This window comes from Sminthopsis crassicaudata, chromosome 1 (assembly GCF_048593235.1).
Source record: "Sminthopsis crassicaudata isolate SCR6 chromosome 1, ASM4859323v1, whole genome shotgun sequence".
NCBI lineage: Eukaryota > Metazoa > Chordata > Mammalia > Dasyuromorphia > Dasyuridae > Sminthopsis > Sminthopsis crassicaudata.
This window is the reverse complement of record NC_133617.1, coordinates 636,539,266-636,558,146: the sequence shown is the minus strand read 5'-3', so window position 1 is coordinate 636,558,146 and position 18,881 is coordinate 636,539,266. Positions and strand designations below refer to the sequence as shown.

General features: G+C 34.1%; 1 protein-coding gene and 1 long non-coding RNA gene across 14 annotated transcripts in view; one reads left to right on the top strand and one right to left on the bottom strand.

Moving 5' to 3' along the window:
* The window catches only part of LOC141551351 (uncharacterized), a 139,255-nt gene extending 133,248 nt beyond the window's left edge, over positions 1–6,007 (top strand). The window contains exon 4 of the long non-coding RNA XR_012484835.1: positions 5,882–6,007. This is a non-coding gene — a long non-coding RNA (uncharacterized LOC141551351). The remainder of the gene's footprint in view (positions 1–5,881) is intronic.
* Positions 1–18,881, bottom strand: part of KDM4C (lysine demethylase 4C) — a 433,156-nt gene that overhangs the window by 8,255 nt on the left and 406,020 nt on the right. For all 13 annotated transcript variants that reach the window (XM_074282887.1, XM_074282892.1, XM_074282890.1 and 10 more), the window contains one exon: positions 5,909–6,028. In XM_074282887.1, coding sequence (XP_074138988.1) covers positions 5,909–6,028 — 120 coding nt within the window. The remainder of the gene's footprint in view (positions 1–5,908; positions 6,029–18,881) is intronic.

Sequence of the window (18,881 nt, the reverse complement as noted above, 5' to 3'; positions counted from 1 at the left end):
AATGAATGAGAATCATCTAAAATGAAGATGCTTTTATATTGTTTTCAATTTACTGAGGGCAGAAATTAATTTCAACGTACCACATTTCAAGGTTATAGAAGGCCACTGCAGAGAAAGAGAGAAATGACAATGAAGGAAATAACAATTATATTGAATCTGATGCATTTCTTTAAAATGTTCATCACAGGTGAAGAACTTTATCTTACTTAAATCCTGATTTAGTCCAGTATTACCTTTTTTATAGAAAATGAGAATAAAAAGAGTCAAAAGTAGGAATGGCTGCTTGGGGTAGAGAGGATGATGAGCTAATAATTATGCTGTACTTTGCCCTGGCAAGGTCATATGTGGATTACTAAGGCTAGTTTTTGTTACTGTGCTGTATGTAGGAAATGACAGAGAGAAGAGATCAATATGGTGAGAAGATTGGAAAATGTGCTGAAAGAAGGCAATGTTTTTCCTGACTAAGAGAAAACTTAGGAAGACACATGACACCTGTTTTCTAGTACTTGAAAGGCTGTCATATGAAAAAGGATTAGATTTAATCTGTTTAGGCCATCAGAACAAAACCAAGAGTGGTGATTGGAAGTGTCAGAGCAGCATGTTTATATTTGACAGGAGGAAAACCTTCCAGACAATCAGAGATATCCCAAACTTGAATGAACTTCCTAAAGAGATGGAAGCCTCATCATTTTGGGAGTCCATCTAAGGAGAGAGCAGATGACCCTTTATTGGGAATTTTGTAGAGTGGATTCTTGATCAAGTAAGGGTGGGATTAGATGGCCTCTGAGGATCTTTTCCATTCTTTTATTCTATGAATCCCAAAATAACCCATCTTTGAAATAATTATGTATTTTCAAAAGTTACTAATATTCCCCCCCTTGAAGATATCATCTCTATAACTTATTTCCTACTATCTATGCTATATAAAAGTTAAGGTATCTTGTCATCATAAATAAGAAAAAAATTGACTTAGTAAGATATTCCTTACTCAACTTAAATTATGCCATGACTTGAATAAACCTTATTGAAAATAAATAACAGTTGTATTTCATGTTATCCATATATTACAAAATATCTTATTTACCTTAAGTATGAATGTGGAATTAAGTCTTCCTAGTTTGGGGACTGCAAATAAGTGGTATTTGTTTTCATTTTTAAAAAATTTTTAAATTTCTTCAGCATACTTATTAATTTAACTCTCATATATCATTTGCAGATGGGACTGTACTAATAATTAGACTAATACCTATGATGACTCCTGCATCAAATTCCTAATAATTCAAAAAACTTCAGCTCAGTCACTCACATTGGAAAAACAAAGTAAATGAAAAATACCTAATACTCCAATTGTAACATTAGCTGAATGTACAACTATCTACATTAATTCAGTATTACACGTAATCTCAGATGGATGCTGGGCCCAGAATTGGATTAGGAGGAGATGAGTACAGGCTACATTTGGGAAACTGTATAGCACTTTAAATGACTCTAGCCTGCCCCTTGTGGCAAAAGCCAATTTTTCAAAATCTAAATTTCCTAGAAAGATCTTAAATGGCTGAAAAACATGAAATACCACAATCTCAGATTAGTCAAAATGGAAAGCAATTCAAAGACCAATGGAGAGACACATGCATGTGAGTAGCAGCCTATTAAGCCTATTCTAGAACCCAATCCAATGAACATTGATTAACTTCCTGCTCTGTGGCAGACACTGTGCTAAGTGCTAAAGACAGAATTAATAAGAGGAAGGCAGTCTGTGCCCTTAAGGGGCTTACAATTTAAAAGGGAGAGATAACTTTTATAAAGGAGGCAAAAAAAAAAAAAAAAAGGCAAGGAAGGGATGACAGATGTTCCCAGAATGGGAGCATTGTGTTTCTTGGAGTTGAAAAAACTAGTCAGAGCAGCAGATACAAAGCAGAGAGTCCAAGTTTCTGTTTCCTACAAAGGCAGGCATTGGAAGAGCTCTGTACTCTGTCCTTTTTGAGCATGGATCCCTAGCCTCGACCTAGCAGGGTGTTCAGCACATATTTGCTTGGTGACTGATTACATGTTTGATCTGCATGCTTGAAGGGAGTAACCCACAACAAGAAATAACAAATTCATCTAGACAATGAACCAACTCATTCACTATACAGAACTGCAGCTTGTAATGTAGCAATGAACCTAATCACATATATTCTTTCACACTGAAGGTGGACTTGGACTGAGTCTTGAAAGAAAACAGGAATTCTAGGGCTGAGAATGCAGGGCATAGCAGGCTGGTCAGGGGAAAGCACAGAAAAGAGAGATGGAGTTCTTTGTGCAAAATATTTCACAGTGAGTTCTTTGTAATATGAATCTTCACTTTTGCATTTACTGGTGAATTCAAGTTGAGTACTCCATTTCTTTTTTATCTACTCTTTAATACCTATTAATTCTCTTAAGTGTTAGGATTAGCACTAAGAATTTGCATAGCACTTTGCCCTCTTTGAAATGTTTAATGTATCCCAAATGTCTTTAAATCAAGTAATAGAATGGTAACTTAATATAACTACCATTAAAATAGCTCTTTTAACTAGTAATAGCTTAAAATAGCTCTTTTCCATAAGAACACTGCTGGACTTGGGTAATCATAAAACTGGAGTAAAAATCCTACTTCCATCATGTTTTAGCCATGTGATCACAACTATGTCATCTTAACTTCCTAGACTTAATTTCTTAATCTATAAAATATTTTCATTTCCTCCTTCACAGGGCTATTATGAGGAAAGTTAATAGTAACTAAACAGTAATTAAAAGTTAACAATAATTAAAAAATAATATAGAAATGTAGACTATTAAGTATCACCAATTGTAACAGTACTTATTATTGTATATTCTTATCATCTCTATATACCCTTTTCCTTTACTTGAGTTTCAAGACAAAGACTGATAAAAATTGGTAAAACACAGGAAACCTTTTGTTGCACTCATGTATCTATTTTAACATGAAAGCTTCTCATGCCAAATCTGACCCACATTATTCTTTGCTACAGTACAATAAATAATGTAAAAAGCAAGTTATAAAATTCCAAAATGGACCTTATGAAGAATGAATTTACATATTCTCCCTTGCCCCCATGGTATTCTCTTATGTAGAACTGAACATGCTATTATCTCATTTTTCAAATGTAAGATTCTGGCCTCTTATCCTATAACTTTCTCCTGCTCTGAAGTCTCAGCACCATTTCTATTAAAAGAAGAATCAAGGTCCTATAACTTGACACTATTTCTGCTGTGCTTCCTTCCTTCCTTCTCCACTTATCTCCTCACTATCACTTCTCCTAAGCACTTTCTGCTTATATGATTATTCTCAGTGGAGCAATACATTCCTTTTAGTTTGTCTTCCATTAAAGCAAGACAAAATTTATTTCACTTTTTCCCCAAACTTCTCCAAACACTATTAATTACTGCATCTGGCACTGTGCTCCACTGGCAGATGCAGCTTTGTATAACCCACTTTTCTACTTAAGCTTTTACCCCTTATCAGTCTTGACATAATGTCTTTGCTGATATAAGCAGCCTTATCATTCTTTTAACATAACAAGCCTACAACTTCAAGCTTTTTGCATTCTCCCCATTTTGTAAGCTACTTTTGAGCCTAAGAATAAGTCTTTCCTTTTTTGTTTTACTAAATCTCCTACAGTGCTTGGACACTAGTGAACAACATCATGGGCTTTTTTCTTGCTGGATTATACTTTTTCTGAAGCAAGGGGATTTTGCTGGGTGTGACATAAAGCTCCCTGAAGTTACTTCTATTTGTATATATGCTCTGTAGTAACATACAGATCACATATAGACCAGACCTTTAGGGAACAACAAAGATCATGGACTTGGTAGGCTCAGACCTTTAGGAGAATTTACTCTTCTCCCTTGTGTATTAGCCTTTAAAAGTGAGCAAAGAATAACTGGAAGTAGAGGGGGAAAAGAAGGTTCTTTTTTTCAAGCTTGTCCATTTTACTTTTCTTCCAAAGTATAATACTAGCACATTTGTGACACTAGTCGTGTGTGTGTGTGTGTGTGTGTGTGTACAGAAGATAAATATGGAGGGGTAAGATCTACTATCCTTCCCAACCCTAGTTACCTTTTACTGCCTTGATGCAGAGGAAGCCCATAAAAATAGCACAAAACCATGCAGGTTTCCTGCTGTTCTTTGTTATTCCCCTCCCTCCTGGACCCTTTTCTGAAAACAAGTTAGATACCAGAAACATGAGATTGGGCTTTCTCAGTTCCAGAAATGTCCCAAGCAGCTAGGGCAGTAAAGGAATTATCTTGAAGAAGTACATAAAAGCTCCATGTGCTTGCCCAAGTGTCCACACAATCATCTCATCATTCCTTGTTAGAGGATGAGAACTTACTAAGTAGCTTAATCCTGACATATAATCATGTAATCAATGAAGGGAGACTTTCTTAGTAACCTCAGGAATTGAAGATTTCCTCAAGTTACCCTAAGTTCAACTGTTCAGAGATCTGGCCTTTTAGAAAAAGAAAGTTATACCTAAGTAGTATGTCTCTTAGAGAAGAGCCCCAACAACTAGAGGAGTAGTAAGAGATTATAGACACATATAAGGGAATATAAGACCTATGTTTTGTTTCTTCCTATTACTATTATTGATATAACAAAAATTTCACGGGAAGGGGGTTGCCTGGTTGGGTGTATCAGCCTGATGGGGGAAGTCCTAATGATGTGTATGATACCATGTGGAAAACAGGGATTCACTAGTGTGTCAGGGATTCCCCGATGATCGCCAACTTGAATTTTCTGCCAGGAGAAGTTCAAAGTACAAAGTGGTGAGTCTTTAGGCCCCTAGCCTACTGCCTTTATGTCTTTTAGGACCGTGGTGAAAAAGTAGGAATCAAAGAATTGTGTTCATTTTAAGGGTTTTTGCTAGCCCATTTATGCACTGTCTACATTTATTTGGGGACTTCTTTATGTTCTTTGCATCTTCTGCATTTTATTGGAGTAAAATAAAGGCAGTCCTGCTGCCACTTCTTACCTTGAATGCTTGGAAAGGAGAGGAGTGCTGTTACTCAGATCTGTGTCAATCTAGACACAAGCTGTAGAGAGCTGTGCATATTCAGAGATTTCCCAGAGTAGACACTGGGTGAAGATGAAGACAATAATACGCTAAACACAGTATAACCTTTGGAGGGAAACCCCCAAGATCAGAAGGCCACAGTTTGTGCTTACTGGATTTGGTAGTTTTAATATAGCAGTTGCCATGATGCTATAGGAATCTGTCTAATATAATTCTATAATTTTTAGATAAGGAAACTGAGGCATTTGCCCCAAGTAACACAGGTCATAAGTAGCAGAGCCATGATTCAAATCTAGGCCCTCCAACCATCCATCCATTACACAATGTGCTTCAGGTCTATGGGAACTTGAATCAACTTGATTTTCTGCAGTACAGACAACTTCAGAGTAAATGGTCCAGCAATATAATGGGAAAATGTTGGACACGGAGTCAAAAAAGACTTGACTGGGATCCTAGAACTTATTAGTAATGTGGCTTTGCCTTGGTCTCTCTGACTTTCAGTCTCTTCTTCATCTACAAAACAGGGATAATAATGTCTATGTCACAGAACAGTTGTAAGCAAAGTACTAGATTAATTTCTATTAATTACTTTCTATAACTTTACACCTTCCAAATAAAAGATCATTAAACTTTTATTGATGCTTCTCAATATTAGAGGGAAAAATAAGAAATTATTATTTGGTACACTGGCACCAAATGATAAAGCTTTAGCATAGCTTCTCATTGTCAACCACTTAGTAATTACATTTTTATTATGTGTTTATGTTTTAGTTGTGTTTTCATCAATGTACTCTGTCAACACACGTTTTTTCATTTTATTTCAGCTTTGTACACAGAGAGAATTCACCCACCTGATACATGTGAGCCACATTGGTGCCCAGATATTTGGCTCCATAGAGTTTTCCATCAGGCCACTTGACTTGAACAACTTCTCCCTCAGCAGGCGGGCCCAGTTTCAAGCAATCTCTGCTCTGTTGACAGACAAAGGCAGGAGGATTTTTAAAGTGAGTGACTTAAGTTACTGCCTCTGAAACTTAACACATTATCAACTTTGTGACAATTAGAGAGGAGTGTTATCTCTGTGCTTCATGCATTATGATCTTGTATTGGTCTTTAGGGGGAGCAGACAGGATTCTGAGACATACTTAGCTACAGTCAGTGCCATAAAGTTTTAAAGAAGCCACAGAAATGCAAGCAAGGGAAAACTATTATTTACATTGCTGTTTGACAAGGAATAATTCAGATGATTGCTAAAATATACATAAAAATAAAGATTCACTGAAAGATAGTCCTGATAGTTCTGTATATCTTTACCTGGAATGTGCCTTTGCTGATACCAACCTGGACTTTCAAGACAACTACATTTCCTTAGGAAAACTTTGCAAATGGGTTAAATTAAAAAATTATGAAATTCAAAGTATCCAGAATAACATGATGAAGGTGAATATAGTGAAATTATACAGTTGACTAGTTTGGTAGATTTTTTTTGCACATTGAGCAATTCATATTTTGCTAATGGTGATATTTTTCTGATGAGGCCAATTTTACTGATTGAAAGGCACACTTGATCAGTCAAGCTATAAATGGAGAGATTGTGAGTTAGCTCTGTGGTTTTATTGTGAGACATACATAGGAAATATTTGGTTATTTACAACTAGAACTCTGCCATGTATTGCTTTTTATTATTAGCAGAAATTCCGCATGACAGAAGAGACCCTATTTATCAGCAAAAAAGGCACCGGTATTATTGTTTGGTTCATGTCATGCATGGAAGGTTTGGTAGTCCATTTATTTGGCCATACATCAAACACAGGAATGGATTGAGATTATTATTGGCTGGGCTATTAAAAAAAAATGCTGTGTTCAGTGGTCTATAGTTTATAAGATTGAAGAACTGGGATGATGGCACCTTAGTCTCAAGACAATTTTGGTATTTTTCTTCACAATAGTTGATTTCTGGGCAATAGAAATCTAAAGGAAAGAATGAATAGAAATTTAACCTGTGATTGCTCAGGGATCTATCACTTTTTCCCTTCTTATCTCATTTCCAAAAGTTCGCATAGTATTATTAGTTAGTCAACAAGTATTAATAAAATGCTTCCTATGTCCTAGGCATTCTATCAAAACCATTGAAAATTATTGGATTTGATATATGCCACATATGCTACAATTTCTGTGTTAGTCACTATTTCAATTTTGATATGAGTGAATGGACACCTAACTATTATGTGGAAAAGTTCAGATTTATATACTTTGGACATGGATATAAAGGTATTCACAAACTACTTATTTACCATAGTAGACAATGTTTTAATTTTATAAGTTCAGTCATGAAAACTAACTCAACCTGTAATTTAAGGCATTATGTCACCAGGTGGTAGTAGCGTACCATAGCAAAAAAGTCTAAGCAATAATGGAATAAGTCCTAGATCTTTTTAAGTAAGTTAATTAAATTTTTTTAAAAACCTATTTGTTTAGTATTTTATTTTTCCACAATTAGTTATAATGATAACTTTTAACATTAAAAAAAAAATCTGAGTTCCAAATTCTTACCTTCTCTCTCTACCACACCCTGAGAAGGCAAGCAATTTGATATGGGTTTTACATATGTAGCCATATAAAACATATTTCCATATTAGGTTGTAAAAAAAAACACAAAACAAAAGAAACAACAACAAAAGCAAGAAAAATAAAGTGTAAAAGAGGTGGTGTGGAATAGAAGATTGGGAACTGGCCCCGAGTCAGCAATATCTGGATTCAAGTCTTGCCGCTGACATACACTGGCTGGGGGTACCTAGGTAAATGATGTAGCCTATAAGTGTCACTAGGCAACTCTCCAAGATGCAGAAAAGGTGACACTCTATACTGATAGAGGAAATTGTTCACTAGGAATTCTTTACATAGAAGAAATCACTTTTTTACTCCAAAAAGCAGTAACAAAAAGAGATGGAAAACAAAAATAAAGTAATCTCCCAACTTATTTTAGTTTTTAAAAAAGAGAACTTTATTAAAATGGCTAAATGCAGCTTTAACTAATACAAAAGAAAATTCTTTTAGAGGAAGCCTTAAAAATGCTTATGATTTAATTGGAAATTAAATCTCTTTAATTCTTACCTTTTTCCTATCAATTCATCTTGAATATAAACTTGGAGTCAAATGCTTTCCTTAGGACTTTGTCTTCAGGATTTCGTGGCTTTAAGCACATCTAAAGCTTCTTATTTTTTCAGTGCCTGGCTAATGTTTCTCTAACAGGCACAAAAGTCTAAGTATCATGTCAAGGTTGTCAAAAAAAATAAGAAGAATAGCTGGCATTTATAATGTATTTTAAGATTTACAAAGAGCTTTACATATATTGTCTTCTTTCATCTTTATAACTCTATGAGATGGTTAACATAAGTAATGTTATTCTCATTTTACAGATGAATACCTAAGGCTTAGGATAAACAACTTCACTAGTCACATAGCTTTTAAATTTTAAAGATAAAATTTGAATCTAGGTCTCTCCTGGGTGTGTTTAGAGTTTTTTCCCTACTATACCATAATGTTCAAATTAACTACATGAAAGACCATACTGTTTCTGTTTTTTTTTTTTTCCTTCTTAAGGAAGATAAGAAAAAAGAAAAAAAAAAATCTAAAGTTCTGCTGCTTAGAAAATTCTGCTCATTTTCCCACTATGACTAAAAAAATCCAAGTAAAAATAGATATTTTCACATATCTCTGCCCATCCCAAAGATTCAGCTACAGTTATATGGAACTTGATTCATATAAAATACTTCTTTACTTGTTTAATAACTGGTTCTTACTAGCAAACTACTTAAGGTCATACATGATCTCAGCTTGCTAAAAATTGCTTTCTGAAAGGACCTATATCCCTTTATACAGAACTGAAAATTATGAGGAAAAAAAAATTTAAACACAACCTTTGAACAGGTTATAACATCAATATAGTTATACTTTTAAAAAAAAAAGGCACAAGAATGAAAAACAAAATGAAGGAGACTATGGACCAAGCCTTCTGAACCAGTCGGAGCCTTTGAAAAGAGCTGACTACAATTCTAAGCTTCTAAAGGAAAGAAGGAAGGGCATCCCGGCTAAGGACTGAACAGCAAGGTTGTAAATAGCCAAAAAATTCAAAGTAAGACTAGGAGAGAAAAATTAAAAGGACTTTTATCATCAGTGCTAAAGAGGCTAGGAAAAATGGCTTGCTAAGATCCCTTCTCTGTTTATTTCCTTACTTCAAGGTTCTATGGTTTTATTGGTATTGTAGGTATACCACCCACATAGATGGCAGTTGATGGAAATCCAAAGTTTCTATGGCTAAAAAAAATTTACAGTGATCAGGTGAGAAGCCTCTTGAACTTAGATTTGCTCTGGTATACAGACAACATATCTGAAACATGAAGCAGAACTACACATGAAGCCTTTTCAGCTAGTGTCCTGCTAGAATAGTTTTCAAGGACGCATAATTACTTCTCTGTCATAACAAAGGAAGCTTTTAGAGGAATGTGAATAAATAATGCTAATAATAGAACTCTAGGATTAAGAATTAGAACAAACCTTAGAAATCATCTTATTCAATCTCTCCATTTTACATGAGACCTAAATTAACTCAAATTTATGGAGTAATTAAGAATGCTATTGAAGTTAATAGGAAGGAAGGGAAGGAAGGGAAGGAAGGGAAGGGAGGGAAGAAAGGGAAGGGAGGGAGGGAAGGGAGGGAAGGGAAGGAAGGGAAGGGAGGGAAGAGAGGGAAGGAAAGAAGGGAGGGAAGGGAGGAAGGAAGGAAGGAAGGAAGGAAGGAAGGAAGGAAGGAAGGAAGGAAGGAAGGAAGGAAGGAAGGAAGGAAGGAAGGAAGGAAGGAAGGAAGGAAGGAAGGAAGGAAGGAGGGAAGGAAGGAAAGAAGGAGGGAAGGAGGGAGGGAGGGAAGGAGGGAGGGAGGGAAGGAGGGAGGGAGGGAAGGAGGGAGGGAGGGAGGGAGGGAAGGAAGGAAGGAAGGAAGGAAGGAAGGAAGGAAGGAAGGAAGGAAGGAAGGAAGGAAGGAAGGAAGGAAGGAAGGAAGGAAGGAAGGAAGGAAGGAAGGAAGGAAGGAAGGAAGGAAGGAAGGAAGGAAGGAAGGAAGGAAGGAAGGAAGGAAGGAAGGAAAAAAAATACCTACTATGGGCCAAGGACCTATGTTAAGCACTTTACAACTACCTGATCCTCACAACAATCTTCAAAGGTAAGTGCAGTTTTATAGCTGAGGAAACTGAGGCAAATGGGAAGTTAAGTGATTTACAGAGGATCAAAAGCAAGTAAGTATTTGTGGCTGGGGTTGAACTTAGATCTTGATTTCAGGCCCATTTTATCCCTTGAGCAATCTAAAAGCCTCTAGCTAGTATAAGAATTGCTATTACCATTTGTACAGATAAGGACTGTGGAACAGAAAGATTAAGTGATTTACCTACTGTCTATTATTAGCTGATAAGTCAGTAGAGTCATTTCTAAGTCAAAGCACAGAAAAATACTTATTCTACCCAGATCTACTATTTCCCATTAGGAACAGATAGAATCACTTCTCATACAGATAGTCTTTTTGATGAGGTCTAAACTTAGATTTCCTTATGCAGGTATGCCATGAAAATATCTGAGAAACCTAAGTGTTTAAAAGGTTTTTCCTGGTGGTTCAAATGGTACTTCAGGAGGCAGTAATCTCCTTGAGCCACTTCAAACTCCCTTTCCTCTGTGTCATGCTGGGCTGTAGATTACATCCATTACCAAGACAGGAGAAAGGAGAATCAACAGAGGAGAAAATTAAATAGGAGTAAAGTATATAGAAAATAAAGTAGCTCCAAAGAGGAAGTGTGCTTATAAAGTATAAAGAAATCAAATTGGTTGCTTAATAATTACTAGGAAAGGTCTTCTTCAGAGCTCCCTTTTCCCAATAATGTTGCCATCCCAAAAGATTTTTGTAGCTCTATTTTTAAGAATTGCCTTTAGGCTCAGGAATAAGAAAACAAGTCTCATCATTTATTAAAGTAGTACTAAAACTGCCATTAATAGCCAAACTGGCTTTTCCCAGTGATCAAATCTGCTCTAAAAGGAATAAGATTTGTGATCACTGAGGAAATTCCAAAATACAAACCATAGGTTCTAAAATATCCCAAGAAAAGATATAAAAGATATAAATTTCTAAACAATAGTAATAGAGTTGGAATTCAGAACTTTATTACAGTTAACTCTAATTTGGATTTACTCTTATTTCACCATCCATACCTCATGTATACAAAGAAGTAGAAACAGACACCTAATAGCAGAAGCTAACTCATTCATTACTATTATTTCTATCAAGTGTCTCTTGTGTTACATAAATCCAGAATCAATCACATTGAAATGATTGATTTTTTAAGGCCACTTTCCCTGACAGTTTTATGTTCATATACTTCTGCTATATTGGAAAAGGAAAATCTGAATGCATCCATTTCATGCTTTACTTTTTGTCTTTGTTACTGCTTAGGAAATAGTGTCTTTTTAGGCCTTAGATTAATGGATTGCAGCCTAAGTGCTTCCAGAAAGACATTAATTATCTTTGGAAGAAACCAAGTTTTGATTTGCTATTTTCCTTTTAAATAGGTTTAAAATTTTTAAAAGAACATCATTTAATGTTACTCAAACTGGGTCTCATGGATAGCATTACTACACTACAGTGACTTCCATTTGGCTTCTTAAAACATTCAGTTGGGGATCTTTAGTTTCTTTTCCAAAAGCATCTTTTGGCACTTGACAAAACTCATTTTCTAAAATATATTTTCTTCCCCATATAAAGAATACATTAGAACTTATTGATCAAATCCTCATATGCCAATTAGTTAAGAGAACAATTTTCCTTTAGCTCCCCATAAGAAGGAATGGAACGCTTCAGAAATTCAGGAAAGTTTTAAAAATACATTTCAGGATGATGGGAGTATTTTTATCCTGACATATTATTAAGAATAATAGAGATATTATGGAATAATTAGGGTTAGCTTTAGGAACAGTAAAACTTGGGGTCAAGATCTGTCTTGGCACATATCATGGGCCTCTATGCCCATGAGGCAAGTCACATGGTCTCTCAGTGAAATAAGCTGACAATCTCCATTAGTGGAAGGAGTTCCTTTACACCATGATATCATAGATGTGGACCATTAATATTCTAGCACGAGGTTAGCAAAAGATATATTTGTTAAAAAAAAAAAAAAAAGCAAACAAACTAATAATTGGCAAGCAACCTTACAATAAAAAAAAAAAAAAAAAAAAAAAAAAAGCCAATATGGATGTTACATACTGAAATCTTTAAAAAGAATGATTTTGTTAAGTTTGGTTTTTTAAATTAATTTTGGACTACTTTTCTTTTTTTTTTTTTAAGTTAGGAGACAAAAATAAGAGTAATGTTAATAAGTTGATCTAAATGGGTCACTGAAAAAGGGATTTCGGATGGCAGAGTTCACTTGAGGGCAATGAAGAGAAACAGCTCTAAAAATGTTTTATGAACACGCGCCAAATCAGAGAGTCACAGGGTAGAAAGGAACATTGAAATGGTCATCTACTCTAATTCGTTGCCTTTGAGAAGGCTGTTCTCCAGTCTTAATCACAATGAACTATTATCCTTCTTTGTTGGATTTGGAACAAGGAACCAGAATGCCTACTGGTCAGATTCCTATAGGCTAGCATAGTTTCATTATGTGGATTAGGACAGGCCTATGGTGAGCCAACAGGATATCTCCAGCTCCAGAAGAACAATCTTTTTGTTTGTTTGTTTGTTTTTTAATAGCAGAGAGGATAAGACCACAAGTTCTTTTGTGTTTATCAAACTTGTCAAGTTATTCTTTCTCATCAAGTTTACCTGGACCTCTCACATTCTAGTTTGAAATGATATTCTCTTGAAATGTTTTCAGCATAAAGATACCATCAGGAAGCAAGACTTAGAGTTTAAGGGCAGTGGTGGTAGTCTCAGGCTTGTTCTCAGTAGCTGTGGGCAGGCCACCGGGAGAATCAGAAGTCAAACACTTGGTGATAGACACAGCTGACTCGCCTTTGTGCGGCCCTTCCCTTCCTTACCCAGAGCTCATTCTCTCTGTTAAGGGTACCATGGCCAGGTTAAGTGCTGGAGGTACAAATTAGAACCCTCCTGCCCTCCAGGTGCTCATAGTCTAATAGCGGAGCAACATACAAAAATAAGGTGAAGGTGGTGGTGGTGGGGTTTGACTGAATGGGGAGGGCAGGCCCAGGAGCAATAAGGAGAGTTAGCCAGAAAGCTGGGATCTTAGACCTCATTCTGTGGGAGTTTAGGCCATTTTCCAGCCCTCCAGTAAGAAAGGAGAGGAAGCTATGGGAGTTGAGAAGGTGTTGCATATCTAAAACTAAGTCATTCAATATTATGATGAGATTTCAAGTGATCATCCTATCCTGGGTAGGACATGATGTTCCCTGGAGTCCAAGGAACACATACCTACCCAATTCTGCATCAATACATACATTTAGAAATCTTCCCAATAGGAGATCATAAGGATCTTTTGTTTATCAATTAATCAAACAAGTAACTAATAAATATTTACTATAGGCCATATAATGCTGGATACTAGAAATACAAAGACAAAAACAAAACATGTTACTTTCAAATAAATATATGCTTTCAGCATTTCAATATGCTTTCAAATTTATATTCTATCACAGGAGAGAACACATACTTATATAAATGTGTACATATATACAGAATGAGAAGGAACTAGTAGAGATTATAGAAGAGGGAGGAGATAAAGAAAATGGTACTTAAGTTGAATCTATCTTACAAGGTGAAAGTGATGAGGTAGCACATTTTAAGCATGACCACAGCTGACGTTCATCTAAGTTTAGTTCCTTCCTAGATATTCTTAAGATCAAATGTTCTTTAAGTCTGCTTAACTATTCAGTGTGTTTTCATTGTTTGTAGTTTGAAGTTCATTCAATCCCAAATGTATCACTCTCAAGAGTTTAGTAACTGATTTTCAAATTCCAGCACATTTATCTTCTTTTTTCAATGAGTTGAGTGCTTATTTTTTGTAATGTAGCAGCACCCAGATTTTTTATTCTTTGGGGGAGATCAATTTTTACATTTATTATAGACATTGTGTGTGTGTGTTCTGCTTATTTTATTTTGTATAAGTTCATATATATCTTTCTATACTTCTTGATATCAAAGCCACCATTTCTTACAGCTCAAAAATATTCCTTTACATTTATAATACAATTTATTTAGTCTTTCTTTAATCAATAAGCACCTATTTTGTTTTCAGTTCTTTGCTACTACAAAAAAATGCTAGTTGTAAAGTATTTTGGTAGATAAGGGGCTTTATTTTGATAAGTGACTTCTTATGAGGTATTTGTCTACTATTGGAATGTCTGGATCAAAGATGTAACTTTATTTTAATTTCAATTTGCTTTCTAAAATGGTTGTTTGGATTCACACCTCCACCAGAAATACAACAATATGCCTATTTTTCCAAAATCCTTCCATGGCTGATTATTCCCATTTTTTGTCTTCTCTACCAATTTGAAGGCAAACACCTTAGATGTCTGATACATATGTACACTTTTTTAGTTGTCTACATATTTTGGATAGCCAACCCTTACCCTAAAATTTGTTGTATTTATTTTCCCCTTCAACTACTTTGCTTCTTTTCTTGTCTTATTTTCAAGTGTAAAAGTTTTATAATTTCATAGAATCAAAAATTTTTTTTTTCTTTTGTAATGGCTTCTGTCTTTTGTTTAGTTAACTTAACCACATATTCATAACTATGAAAGATGTATAATTCTCTACTAATATCTGATGGTATGAACTTTAATAGTTAGATTATACATTCATTTTTATTTATTGTGGGACATAATGGAAGGTTTTAGTCTAAAATAAACCTCATTTCCATCAGAATATGTACCAGTCTTCTCAACAATTTTTATCAAATAAGGAAATTTGTAGGAGTTTATTTGCTTATTGAATACTAGTTATTTTGAATTTCATTGTTTCTAATTCTCCCTAGTCTGTATGATTTATTTACTTATCAATATTTTATATAATACCAAATGATTTTAAAGATTGCTACTTTATAATATAGTTTGTGATCTGGAAGTGCTAGTTTCCTTTCATTCTACTTCTGCCCCCCCCTTATTTCTTTTAATAATCTAGAACTTTTGCTTCTCCAAATGAATTTTATTATTCTTATTAACTTTTCTAAGGTATTTCTTTTATTAGTTTAATTGACAGCTTTAAAACTATGAAATATTAAGAGTATTGTCAATTTTATTAAAAAGTCACAGCCCAGTCATGAGTGTTGAATATTCCTATAACTCTTTAAATTGTTCTTTATTTCTTTAAAGGATTTCTTTTTTATTTTTCAAAGTTTTTTGTTTATTGAAATTATAAAATGTAACTATTACACCTTGGAATTTTTTTTCTTAAGATTAGCTTTTAATTTTTCCAAAATATTTGCAAAGATAATTTTCCAACATTCACCTTTGTAAAATTTTGTGTCTCAAAAAATTTTCCCTCCTTTCTCACGTCCTCATACTCCTAGACAGCAAGCAACTTAAGGGGCATTATGTAATTGAATCTGTACAATTATTTTTTTGTTGTTGTTTTGGTAGATTGATTTCCCAGTATTTTATGCATTTTAGTTATTTTTAAAATAATAGCTTTTTAATTTTCAAAATACATGCAAAAATAGTTTTCAATATTCACCCTTGCAAAATTTTGTATTCTAAATTTCTCTCCTTCCTTCCCTTCCCATCTCTCCCCTCTCCTAAATAGCAAGTAATCAAATATAAGTTGAACATGTGCAGTTCTTCTAAACATATTTCCACATTTATTACACTTCACACAAAAAAAATCAAAAAGGGGGGGAAGTAAGAAAGAAAGGAAAAAAAAACAATAAGTACAACCACCACAAAGGTGAAAAAACTATGTTGTGATCTACATTCATTCCCCATAATCCTCTCTCTAGAAGCAGATAGTGCTCTCCATCCCAAATCTATTGGAATTGGCCTTGTTGAAAAGAACCATGTCCATCACAGTGCATCACCACATAATCTTGTTGTTGCTTATTCAGTGTTCTCCTGGTTCTACTCAGTTCACTTAGCATCAGTTCATGTAAGTCTCTCCCAGATTTTCTGAAACAAGCCTGATAACTGTTTCTTATAGAACTATAACAATATTCCATAACATTCATATCCCATAACTTATTCAGCCATTTCCCAATTGAGGAGCATCCAATCAATTTCCAGTTTCTTGCCATTACAAAAAAGGCTGCTACAAACATCACTGCAATGTAAGTCCTTTTTTCCTTTTTTAGGATCTCTTTGGGATATAAACCCAGTAGAGACATTGCTGGATCAAAGGGTATATACACAGTTTGATAGTCCTTTGGGCACAGTTCCAAATTGCTCTCCAGAATGGTTGGATCAGTTCATAATTCCACAAATAATGTATTAGTGTCCCAGTTTTCCCACATTTATCATTATCTTTTCTTGTCATTTTATCCAATTTGAGAAGTACAGAGTTTTGCATTTCTCTAATCAACAGTGATTTTAGAGTATTTTTATATGATTAGAAATGGTTTAACTTCTTCATCTAAAAATTGTTTCTTCACGTCCTTTGACCATTTATCAATTGAAGACTGGCTTGTATTCTTATAAATGTGAATCAGTTCTCTACATAGTTTAGAAATGACGCCTTTATCAGAATCCCTAGATGTAAAAAAATTTTTCCCCAGTTTTCTGCTTCCCTTCTAATATTAGCTGCATTGGTTTTGTTTGTACAAAATTTTAAATTTTAATGTAATTAAAATTTTCCATTCGATAATGTTCTGTAGTTCTTCTTTGGCCTTAAATTCCTTCCTCTTCCACAGATCTGAGAGATAGACTCTCTTGTTTTCCTAATTTGCTTATGCTATCATCCTTTATGTCGAAATCATGAACCCATATTTCAACCTATCTTGTTAGGGTGTTAGATATTGGTCAATGTCTAGTTTCTGCCATACTATTTTTCAACTTTAGCAGGAATTTTTGTCAAATAGTGAATTCTTATCCCATAAATTGGAATTTTGGGGTTTATCAAACACTACTATACAGTAGTGTTATAAAAACTACTATAGTCATTGACTATTGTATCTTGTGAACCTAACCACTGATTGACTACTCTGTTTCTTAGCCAGTACCAAATGGTTTTGATGACCACTGTTTTATAATATACTTTTAGATCTGGTACAGCAAGGCCACTTTCATTTTCATTTTTTTTTCCATTAATTCCCTGGAAATTCTTGACCTTTTCTTCTTCCAAATAAATTTTGTTGTTATTTTTTCCTAGTTCTCTAAAACAATTTCTTGGCAGTTTGATACAATAATGAATAAGTAAATTAATTTAGGTAGAATTGTCATTTTTATTACATTAGCTCAGCCTGCTTGATATTTTTCTAAATATTTAGATCTAACTTTATTTGTGTGAATTTTTTTGTTATTTCAATGGCATTTATTTTTTAGTAATACTGCTTGCATTTTTTTTTATTTTATAGTATTGTATTGATTTTTGAGGGACCAGAATCTCCCAACATAGAGAATGCATCTCTAAAGCCAGAAATAAAATGTATAGGTCCATTCTATTAATGCTCTTAATGCAAGCTGCATCTGTTAATGATAGGTTGGTGTACATTAATTTCAGTTTAAAGGATTTAACTTTTATAGTCATACTTAAAAGTCTCATGATAAGTAAGACCAGTATAATTATTACTAACATCTTCAACTGAAACAAGTTTGTCATATAGAGCAGACAGATAAATAAGATGATTGAACAGAAGATAATGAATCATTTTATTTATTCAACATTACTACCCTTTGAGGGAAAGAAAATTTTTGGAAACTTCCTACTGATTCTTATTCTGTCAAAAGCCTGTCAAATGGTGAAAAATGTGATGTGCCATTAAGGAGATTTTTGCTTTTTATATATTTGAAGGTATTGTGAATGAAAATAAGCTCCAGATAATGTACCACTGTCAGATCTTAACCAATAAGAACTTTTAATCCATAAAGGCTTAAATTTAGCTTTACTGAACATATTCATGCCTAGAACAAATCATGCAAAACTATATTAAGAATTATGTCTTGTCCCTTTTCTAATAGTTATTAAATCTTTGGAGAATGTTCTTTGCTGTTCTCTTTTATGTAATTAGGACATAACTATTAAATATGATATATGCTTCTTGCTAAATCTGACCTATTCAATAAACACTGAACAGCTAATCAATTACTGTTTTGACAGTAATATGATCTATTGCCAAACTTATAGAAATGCAGAAAACACATTTTGGAATCAAAAAATATTTAATGTGTTTGAAAAAGCACCAACTGAACCAAATTGGCACTGATTTTTGTGCAGATACTTCTACCAAAAGCCAAAGGGCCAAACGAAGATGAAAAGTCTAAACTTAACCTGTATTTAAACTTTTAATCTGAATAAGAGAAGAAGCATAATGTCAGGAATGATACTATGAATCCTAGAGAAGAAAAAAAAAATGACAACTGACTTACAAGATGAAGGTCAATAATAGTCACAATCATCACTAACAATCAGAATGGAATCCTTTAGCTTTCAAATTTTTCTATAAAACTTCAAATTAGAATAAGACCTTTCAACTACACCAAAATATTTTTCTCTTTTATTTTTGATAAAATTGCAATCAAAATGTAAATGTAATGAAGCATTCTTTCTGAAAACAAACAAAAAAACAAACTTTTAATAGTATCTATCCAATATGCGAGAATATTCCATTAAGTGATAGATGAATA